Source organism: Maylandia zebra, linkage group LG13 (assembly GCF_041146795.1).
Source record: "Maylandia zebra isolate NMK-2024a linkage group LG13, Mzebra_GT3a, whole genome shotgun sequence".
NCBI lineage: Eukaryota > Metazoa > Chordata > Actinopteri > Cichliformes > Cichlidae > Maylandia > Maylandia zebra.
In genome coordinates, this window is record NC_135179.1 from 26,885,687 (window position 1) to 26,897,027 (window position 11,341).

General features: G+C 44.9%; 1 protein-coding gene across 1 annotated transcript; it reads left to right on the plus strand.

Moving 5' to 3' along the window:
* The first annotated feature begins 312 nt into the window (after window positions 1-312).
* cdc42ep3 (CDC42 effector protein (Rho GTPase binding) 3) lies at window positions 313-6,858 on the plus strand. Its single transcript, XM_004554534.5, has 2 exons — window positions 313-953; window positions 5,015-6,858. Exon 2 carries the CDS (start codon window positions 5,239-5,241, stop codon window positions 6,310-6,312), a length of 1,074 nt encoding a protein of 357 aa, XP_004554591.1. The 5' UTR covers window positions 313-953; window positions 5,015-5,238; the 3' UTR covers window positions 6,313-6,858.
* Window positions 6,859-11,341: the final 4,483 nt, after the last annotated feature.

Consider the following 11,341-nt stretch of genomic DNA (forward strand, 5'->3'; position numbering starts at 1 on the left):
CTCATGTCTCTGTCTATGCACATTTAAAACCTTTGTAGGGAAAAAGAGCTGTCCTTGTGCTTCCTGTAAGTCTGACTGTAAATGTCCCCTGGACGTGCTGCAGTGTTGCAGCACTCTGCAGTAATTAGTTCAGTCACACGGTGTTGCCTCAGCCTGCTGCAATTTTTTTTTTTCAAAATGTCTATGCACAACATAAACAATTTTTTTTTAAAAAGGCACTGGAGTGCAGGCTTTCAGCTTGAGAGAAAAAATTGGAGAGTATGGGTGTGCACATGTGATAGACAGATAAGGTTAGAGAGGCTCTGGAGACAGCCAGCGTGTCTGCCGGCTATGTTAACAGAGGAGTTCTTATCAGATATGGAGAGACAGAAAAGCAGTGAGGGGAACGCAAACTCCCAGCGTATATCACGGAGGACTAATTTAGAAAGGAGACAGCCAGACATCCCCTAAGGAATTTGCTCTTCTCCACGCAGTGCTAATTTTTTTGGGACTGCGAGACCAGAGCTTGCGCTCGCTCAGCACCGCAGCTCCACCAAGAAACAGGAAGCAAGGATGATCCTCAAACACCGCAGAGCAGCCTAAAAAATCCCAGCTCGGGGGAGGAGAGAGGACAGACATGCACAGGTGCTGCTAGAGGGAGAGAGACAGCGAGAGGAGAGAGAGAGAGAGGAAGAAGCAGTGGGAGTCAGGGGAGGAGACTTGACTTGTTTCAGTGAGAAATCGGAGAGCAATTCCAAAACAGCTGTCCGGCAGACGTCCCAGTCGACAGAAGTGCAGCCTCGAGGCAGAGACGTTAGGGCAGTGTCAACAAGCCACAGGAGCAGCACAGCAGCCGCTGAGCTCTCTCACACACACACACATACAAGCACGCATATCAACCAGGAGCTGCAGCTTTCAGGAGAATCGCAGCGACATCAAGGAGACTCCAGATCTCCCCCGACAAAGCATCTGAGGTGAGTGACAGAAGGAACTTCAACTTTCATTTCTCACTCTCTTGCTGTACTGTAATCTGAATTGGAGAACAATAATGGGATGTAAGTGAGTTTTTTGGGGTCTGAGTGAGTAATTGTAGCAGAATGAAATATTGCTTGGTAACAGTAAAAGCGTGCATGGTAAGTTAAGCATTTGTCTGGCATACATGTAACACAAGAGCTGAACTGTTCAGAGCAACATGATACCCTTGCCGCTTTCCAAGAGAGACATTTTTAGTCCGACTACACGCTTAAGGCATGTTCCTGTGAAACGCAGAGCTGGCTTAGCCCTCATCTGTCTAGGGACGCAGATTCTTGAGGAGGTTTTTATGGTTATATTGAAGAGGAAGGGAAAAAAAACACCTCTTCTTTGCCAGTATGTGTTTATTTTCTCTTCATGTTTCATACTTTTCCTGCTCATCTCTGCCAAGGATAACTCTAGCAAGTGTTGGCCATGCTTGCGGGTGGCACAAGGGGAGTGAAAAAGAGGGGCAGAGCAAATACTCCACCCTGCTATTCAGCCGACTCCCAGCACCACCACCAGGCCCCTCGAAAGTAAGGCCTTTGCCTATAATTGAGGGTGTTTTTTTTGGTGTTTTTTTTATGTAACAAAGAGTTCGGGCTATTTTGTAAGGCTACCATTACCCTGTGTGGTATGTGCATTTGCTTTTTATAACAGCCCCAAAATGAGGGTCTTTCTGCTATTCAAAGGCGTAATAGAAGTCAAGGCCATGGTTAGATGTCAGAGGAGTATGTGGAGACTTCAAACTTTCATGAAGTTGCTTTGTAGAGACAGTGGGAGGAACTGAGACCAGCTACAACTGCTAATAGCATGCTATTTATTTTTAAGCAGCACTGATGATATGCCAGCACAGTAATCCCATCACTGGAGGGATATTTTTGGGGATGCCAAGTTTCTATTTTAAAAACAGGTGAAGTCATATACCGGTCATATTTTAAGCAGCTGCACCCGCTTTTTTTAGAGCACCGGTGAACCCTAAAGTGTCATCAAACTGTAGCATTTATATAGGCCACAGTAAAGTTACGCAGCCTCTCTAAATATACTGGCCCAGTTATACTGCACGTGACTTTTAGATGTCCAGAAATAACCAGACAAATCACGAGCTGTTAGTTTAATTACCAGATGCCAACCCCATTTTCATCACCTCGCTCCTTCTGCTGCCCCCTTGTTTGTATCTAAGCCTCCGCGCTTGAACTGATGAGGCAAAGCTCTACTTTTAAAGAGGCTGGAGTGGCTCCAGATCACTTCATGCCCAGACAGATAGCTGTTGCTGACCCAATGACACAGTCGTTTTATCCAGCAGCTGAATGACCGGCTGCTGGGGCAAGCTATTCTGAAAGGAAGGTGCCATCGTAGCCTCGCTTCCTGGGCAGTGCAAATGCTCTGGTCGGCATTCTGCAGCAGTGGCGCCAGAAGGTTGTCAGACCTCTCAGCACATGCTTGCCTTGCAGCCTGTTTTTGGAGTAGCTCCAAAATGAGGGTGCAAATCTAGACTTGGCTGTGAGATACACTAGAATATACCTGCTCAACTATTAACAGCCTGCAGAGTCACAAATGGATTCATTAGGTTGGGAGCCCATGAGGGTCCATCCTGGAACACCCTGAGGAGCTGCAATTGATTGATTACCACTTGGGCCAACACAAGCTTAGCCTACCATTGCTGTGATTCCCCACATACACACAAATCAATAGTAAATTAGTCAATTTCTCATTAAGTTAACGTCCATATAGAGTTTCCACTGTAGGCATGCACAGGCAACCAATACTTGAAAGACCAACATGAGGACATTTTTTTCCTCGTACTTTGCTGGTGGCCTTTGAAATTCCAGTCATATTTGCCATATAAGCCAACTGAGCCACCAGCAGGATGACTGATGTGAAGGTCAGACCTTCAGGCTTTCACCGTACCAGCTGACTTCTTACAGGGCACAAGTGTTGACCTTGACTAGAATGTAAAGCATATGTCTCCTTGTGAGAGTTGCAAGTGTTGAGCCGCTCTGTGGCTAGACCGTTTCTGTCCATACTATTGATTTAGGCCGACATCATCATCTGCTGCAATGCACGGGCTGTCCAGAGAATAGCACAGCCAGGCATTTGGAATAATTTAATCAGAACAGTGCAATAATCAATAAGGATGTACGAGAGGAAGGTTTTCATCCAGGAGGGCAGCTGTGACCTCCTGCTCTTGGGAAGAGCAGTAAAAAAAATGTATAACACATGTGGATGTGCTGTGCACTTGGAGTGCACAGGAAGCCTTTTGGCTTGGTGCTGTATTTGTTCCGCTTCCTACCCGAGCCCAGCTTCCCACTGCAGTGAGCATCAGCTGTCAAGGTCAGAACGAACAGAGGAGAGATGCTTAAAAAAAACTGGAAAAAAGAGAAAAGGAAGAAAACAAGATACAGTATGAGAAATGCTTGAGCTAAACAAGTACAGGATTTTGCCATGCTCCCCCTACACCGACACCCCCATTAAATACTGCAGCACATCCTCTACTCCCTCCTCTCTTGTCCTTCCCTTTCTCCCCCTTCACTATTAGCAAACAAACACGCTCTTCAAACACATGGCATGCATTCAAAAATGCTATCTCAGGCACCTCGCGCAAACACTCACTCTCACACCGGCACTCAAATAAGACAAGAACCCTCAGAGAGCAGAGCTGCCATTTAACACACTCACACATGTCATAACTGTGTATAGCTCACCAGCGTTTTGCAGATGATGATAGATATATTTGTCTTCCAATTACAGCTTCTACAGTAAGAAGATTTAAGCTTGTACTCCAAATACATTTTATTAAAGATGTAGTGGAAAGATTTTGATGCTGCACCCAGCAAAACAGGTTGGAGACACAGGAAGTCATGGTCAAAACGGGTGATTTCCAGGCTGCGGTTTGGATTCAAATTCACAGCAAGTGTCTGTCTCTCTGGCTGCACGCTGATTTGCCTCCTGAATAATCACAGCCTACTTAAAGTGGCTGTGATAAGGCTGTTGCAGGGTGTCTGTATGCGTCGGTAGCAGCAGGAATGTGGATGTTTTGTCAGTGAGACGTTTCTTTTTTTCTCTTTCTCTTTTTTTTAGTGGGGGTGGACTTGACCGCCCAGGCACTTTTGTGCAGCGGTGCTCTCTGTCAGACAGTCACTGCTGACAGACCTCTCATAAGTAAATATGTCTATAAATGGGCAAGCTCTCTTCTCACTGGTGCTCCCTCCCACCCCCCTCATCACCCACGCACCCTTCCTTTATACTCCTTTCCCTTTCTCCTTGGTTCCTGCGTCATTTCAAATGTTCTTTTTACCTACACCAAACTACACGATAGGCAACGTGGTGATATTCTCGAAACGGCGGCATGCAATCAGGCACTTTGTAACCAATCCAAAATCTCTTTAATAGTTTCTACTCAGTCTGATGTGCAGCAACCTAACTGCTATCTCCCACTTATTAATCAGAGCCAACCTCATCAAAGCCAAATCAATTCACAGTGTGCACCATCTTCTTTCTTAACATCCACTTACAGTGTAATCCCTCGCTCTCTCCCTCATTCACACAATCCCCCCTAAACCCCTTCATCGCCCCCGACTCCCTCTTCTGGGTCTCCACCTTCTCCCATCACTCTGTGCGTGTCTGAGCAGTAGCTCGCTCCTAAAAAAAGACTGTTATCCTTCTAAAGCCTTCCTTTGCCTCTTCTCTCTCAATCTGCGGTCCAGCTGTTCCACATTAGCACGTCCAGATCTGCGGAGGCCAAAGCTGGCTCACGTGTGGAAATGCAAATAGAGGAGTAAAAAAGCCTAGAGACCCAGCCCTCCTCTTCTTTGTGCTAGCTTGCTAGATGCAAAGTGTGGATGAGGGTCTTATTTTCTTGTAGTATTTGGTATTAGAGTTTATTTCTGGAACCGGTGTTGACTTCTTTTTCTTGAGTAGAGGTTTTGTATCAGCTGCAGTTCTCATCAAACAACTTCCTTTCATTGCTGAGGTCAAGTTTTAGAAAAATGCTGACGCATTCTGCTTTTGTCTCTGATTTCAGGAAAGCGCCCATTCGACCTTTCTATATTGCTGAACATCACCAGCCCTGCTCGCAAAGCCAGTTGCTGATCAATGCTGCGATCATTTTTGGAGTCCTGTGTGGAGGCGTGCAACTGAGAATGTAACTTGAGCTTCTCCCCTGGGGGAACTGCAACATCAAGAACTTATAGAGGACTTCCAACTGTTCTAACCTGCATATCTGAGATTTCCTCTTTAGAGACAGCCATGCCAGCGAAAGCACCTATATATCTTAAACCCACCAATAATAAGAAGGGAAAAAAATGTCGCCTGAGAGATATTTTGTCACCTGATATGATCAGTCCACCTCTCGGGGATTTTCGCCACACCATCCACATTGGCAAGGGCGGGGAAAGAGATGCCTTCGGAGACATGTCCTTCCTCCAGGGACAGTATGAGCTCCTACCGGGAAAAAGAGACGTCCACCCACAATACAGCGTCCAGAGTGAGTTTCTGCGAGCGAACAGCACAGGCGACGCTTCCTTCGTCGAGACTCCCTCACCAGTACTCAAGAACGCAATCTCCCTCCCAGCTATCGGTGGCTGCCAGGCCCTCACCCTTCCAGTGATCTCTTCTGCCGTGTTCTCCATGCAACCAGGGCCATTGGAGGACATCATGGGACCGGCACCTTCCACGAAACCTGACACAGCTGAAGATGTGGAGATCTTGCAGATGGATGCTCTGTTGCGCTCCATGAACATCTTCAACAATGAGCCCTCATCACCCTCCACAGATTTCCAGTCAAAGCCTGACGTGCTCTTGGATCTGCTTGAGAACACAGATAAGTCCCCTTCTAAGGAGGTTGCCAAAGCTAACAAAATAAACAAGAGTGAAAGCAGATTTGACAATCCATCATCCTATTATATCAATGGTCACAGCAACAGCATCTGTAAAGCTAATGGAAGCTTGAACAGCAACACAAGCAGCTTTGACAGCTTGAGCGGGAAAGGAGACTTCCAGGGCAAGAGCTACGATGGGAGCGGGAGTCTCATCGGCAACGGTAACTGCAACAGTTACGGACACTTTAACGATGACATTACAATTGGTTTTAAGCAGGAGCTTTCCAAGTACAATGGAGAGTGGGTGGACAGGGACAGTGGGGTGGAAGATGGCCGCATTTGTGATTTCGAGTTTGAGTTTACCAAAGAGAAGAGCACATCACAGGATTCCCTAGCCCAGATCACAGGGTCATTCCTCTCCCTCGAACTCGATCTGGGCCCATCCATCCTGGACGATGTGCTCAACATAATGGATAAACCCGCAGCAAAGAGCAGGCCTTGAGCTGCACTGAGTCCCCAAGAGGAGAATGGGAATTATTAAAATATAGCCACGCGGAGAGAAAGACTCATAAAGCAATCAAAATGGTGTCTGGATATATCATTGAGATGAAAACCAGCTACAATAGACAAAGCTGCTTATGTTTTTATTGTCAAAACATTTAAGCATTCTTAAATTCTAGCTTCTATGGAGTGTTGAGTCTTCTTCTTTGTTTTGTTTGCCATGCCATTAGCATGCTTAAGATGCATGTGCTTTTTGAGTTACAGCTAAAACAGCCATTCTGTCTTTGATTTTAAATGACTGTAACAACGCTACATGATAGACTGACGCTCTTATGTTGAAAATATGACAGCTTTTAGGTCCTTTTTTTACACTCACTCTCGATTCTCACACTCTCTAAGAACATACTGCATTTTGTGACTTCAAGTTTGTTAAACAAAGCACGGTTTCGTTTGTCACATAACTCATTTGCCACATTTCAAACAACCAAACACTATGCATATTTGTGTTTTTAAATCTTTAACACAAATAAATTCATTTTCCCCGTAATCTGGCTATCTTTTCTTACAGGGAATGTGTGCAGCAGCAGGAATAAGAGTAGAGTCCCAAGATGATTAGATAAGGTACATTTCATGATGTACTGACAAAGCCTTTGTATCAAAAACCAAAAAAAAACTATTCTAGAAAAATTATATTTCTCATGACATAATGAGCAAAGACAGCTATGCCCATAAAACAAACAACAATTAAATATGGACTAATTAGAAACCACATGCAGTGCAATTAGATTCAGTATCATTAGGCAAAATTATTTGAGCCTTTATAATTATGACACAAAACACTGAGCTCAGAGGAGCATACATTTACTGGGGCCTTCTATAAATATATAGTTTTATTTTATTACAAGGTAGTTTATCCCCATTGAGTAATGCCTTACTGTAAATTGAAGTTACTGGGTAAATTAAAGACAGGCAGGGCTGCCTCACAGCAAAGAGGTCCTAAGTTCAAATCCAGGCCTTTTATTTTTGGAGTATGCACTTCCACAACCCAAAGACATGGATGGGTTTAGGTTAACTGGTGATTCAGAATTGGTCATAGACGTGAACGTGAGTATGGATGGTTGCAACAGGCTGGCGACCTGTCCGACCCAAGTAGTCTAATATCATTAGACGTTCTTAGAGTATGTGACACATTATAACAGAACAGAACTGTTGTAATGTGGGTAGATCTGTTGTAGTACAGCTTCTTACGTCTTCTTTATCTTAAAATAAAGGTCAACTGATAAATCAAGTCTGAAAATCCAAGAAAAACAGGCAGACTGACTGAACCGAATGGATCTCTCTTCTTGCCTCTTCCATTCCTTACATTCTCCCTCCCTGCCCCGCTGTGGGAGCACTGGTGGGCTTTCATCTGCCCAGGCAGGCGCCTGCTCCATTTGTTTGCGTGAGGATGGGACAGGCAGAGGAGGGGGGTCTTTGAAATTCTTTGCATTCCAGCCAAAGAGCACAAGTGTCCAGGACCAGACATAAATCAGCTGTTCCGAGTAAAAGGGGGGGGGGGGGGGGGGGGCACTGTCTATCAGCCAGAGTGTACAGAGATATAAGGCTGTGAAACACAATCTTGCAACCTTCAGGCAAACCTTGAGCCAGCAGTGTTGAAGCAACAGCCTGAAAGAACAGGACATCAGTCATTACCTCTCCATGCAGTCCTTTGCAATTACCCATCGGCACTGGCCCCCACAGTTAAATTTGCTGTCTGCACAGGTCCTTGAGTGTAGACAAACAGGTCTAAGTCATAACAAGACCTATGGAGGGCAGGTTTCCCCCAACACCCACATATCCCCGTGCCATAATATTTTAGAGAAAAACAAGTCCACCTCAATTTGGTTTGTGTTAGCTCGCTAATTCCATATGTAAATAATTATCTGGCTCCAATTCTGCTTCTGTCATTTACTGAGGCAATGTGGCAAACCGTTCAGAATCCATCAAAGGCCTCAGAATGTCCACAAACAACCGCGAGCGGCTCAGCCGAGGCATCCGAAGCCGCTGCGAAACCAGATGCTGTAGGAGACATGAGCATTTCCCCACGCAAGAAAAACCCATGCCATGGCAGATATCCCAACCACTGGAAAATCCCAACGCTAGTGCTGGAGGATTTGCGTATACTTAGCTGGAGCGCACAACCTCTGAGGATGAGTAATGAAAACCTTAGCTGTCAAGGTAATTGCTATGCTCGTGTCTTCACTGGTCCAACGCTAACTTGATGACAGCCTTCATTTTGACAGGTGTGGACCCCAAGCAGGCTGTTTTTACAAAACAGCTTGTAACCACAGCCCTTCAGTGTGTTGTGTAACATATTAGACATATTTCCACGCACATTCCAAAGTTCTCTCATAAAAAAAATGCCAGGAAATACCAGCATTTGATGAAATCCAACACAAATACTCAACATATGTTACACTCTGTTTATTGCTGAGAGTTCAGCACCCTACACGAGATGAACATTTCTTTAGCTCACCACCTGGGGCTCTGCCTTTAAAGTTAGACAGGCGAGATTGATTTTATGTCATTTCAGAGCCTGAATAATAGTTACTGCATTTCAAGTATACAACTAGATCAGGAGTCTCTTGTGTCTTGTTTCTGGGCTTTAGAGGTCTCCTGGAGCCTGAGGGCAGATGAGAAAAAAGCAGGGAGGGAAGGTGGAAGTAGTCCTGGTGGACTGTTTCTCATTACCACAAGGCCAAGGTGGAAGGTTGACCTGAAGAAACCTCAACTCCAACTGCCTCTGATATTCCGTGATAACACCACACAGATGCTACGCAGCAGCACAATCAGGCAGCTCATTGTGCGACACCCACAGATGTAGTACAATATTCCACTTGTTTTGCTAGCAAGCCACTGCTTAGCATATCTTGATATCGTGTTTTTGTTTCAGTTAGTCAGACTCTCTCTTGGGCTTGATTCACAGCAATGTTCATTTTGTAAAACCTCCATACAAACATTTTTGTTCAGGCAAAACAGTGTTACAGGGAACGGAGGAGCAAATTAGCGATGTTTGCCGAGATAGGGAGGGCACGGGTGTAGCCACCTGCTGCCTTGTAATTTCCCCAACCACTTGGTGTCTCGACAAAAACAGAAACTGACTCTGATGCTGTGCTCTAGTAGAACGGTACACGACACAAGAAAGAAAAACAGGGCATATTCAGGAAATATACTTTGACTGAGTCTGCTGGGGCAAATATCGTCATATAAAAAGCAAGCAAAGCTTTTTTCCTCCAAACACCTGGCCTTACATTGCGTTCCTCCACAGCAATCCCGGGGATCCGACTTCTTAGTTTCCCGGGCTAAGGTGAAGCTGTCATTTCCTAGATGAACAGGCTTTGGCCCAGAGGCCACCAGTGCCAAAGAAAGCACAGCTAAGACCAAGCAAAATTTTCCACCCTACCTCTATAACAGAGCTGTATAATGCACGCACTGTCTTCTGAACATAGAGGTGTCCCTCATAGTCGGACTTGAGCTGCGTTCAGGCAGATGAGAGCGGAAAGTTAAATAAGATGTTTCCCTGTTCACGGTCCCTGGGGACATATGAGATGCAAGCATCAGGATAAAGCTTCTTATGTCTTCACCTGCTGTAACTGTCCTACAGCAGAGCCCAAACTCAAACAAAGTACTTTTCATGCAGCCCAGAGTCTGGGCAGGATAAAATATCTGAGTTATGAGCACAGCTTCTCACAGAGATATTATTGTTAAATATTTATTTTGCTTGCTGCAGAGATATCATTCAATGTTGATACACACTGTACACGTTCCAAAGCTGACTGCCATGATAATCGGGGCCGTGGTTATAGAAGTTTCTTGGGAACATTTTCTTTGGGATGCTGAGCATAACGCTTGGACTCAAGTGTTCTGTAGATCTGCTGATTTAGCAGCGTAGTGCCGCGGCGCCCTTCCAAAAGACAACAGGAGAGAGCAAAGAAAGTTTATTCTTGCGGCTGAATAAAACGAGCTTGAGCAGGAGTTGATGCAGTGCAGATATGAGCGAGCTCACATGCAGTTTGGTCTGGCAGGCAGCGTATACTTCAGGTTCACGGCACTGTTGACTATTGTTTGGCTGACGGTAACCATAGAGAGTTGAGTTTGTATCTTTAGCACGTGAGGGCCGAGCTGAAAGGAGGGCAGAAAGAGGAGGACAGTTAAACAGAACAGTGTCACCTCACAGGCACCAGAATGCCTCTTTGACAAACCCCAGGCAGGTTTGATTATGGTGCCAGGAGTGTACGACTCATTCATCTGCATCTTTTTTCTTCAGTGTGTAGTTACAGTAGAAGCCTTCACAGGTGTGTTAATAGGACCGAGACCAAAACATACCAAGAACTGTCCAAATAACTTTAATCTGAGTTTTCATCTTTCAATATAGGTAGAAATGTAATCTTATTGACTTTTTACAGTTAGTGCTGAAAAAGGTAAGGCCTGATTTAAATTCTTACTTTGAAAGAAGTAACACAAGCTCCACACAAATGACACTTCCCTACTCGTGCCTCTCTATGAATGTGTTAGTTGTGTTATATTTGTGTAGTCTTGATAAGGGTACAGTGGTAATTTCACCATCTTCAAACTTCAATTTCTGAATACTTTGAATGAGTATTTTTAAAAGCTCTATATGAGGGGGGTTGTTTGCTAACTGAGACTTAGTGGTGACTTTGTGTCTCAAATTTTAAACCCTGCAATGTATTCTTTTTCTCTTTAGACACAACACAACAAGCATTAATCTACAAGGGTCACCATCCTTTGTCTTTGCTTAATTAGTGTATGGATACTCCAAGATATCTTCTCCATCCATCCATCTGTTTATCCTTTTTCAGGGTCGCCAGGCAGGCTGGGGCCTATCCCAGCTGTCCTAAGGCAAGAGACAGGGTACAGCCTGGACAGGTCGGCAGTCTGCCGCAGAGCTAACACATAGACAAAGACAACCATTCACACTTACATTTACTCCTGCATTCATACCTATGGGCAATTCAGAGTTTCCAACTGTA

What these genes read in the sequence shown, in the direction of transcription:
- cdc42ep3 (XM_004554534.5), top strand. Translation starts at nt 5,239, where the DNA reads ATGCCAGCGAAAGCACCTATATATCTTAAACCCACCAATAATAAGAAG.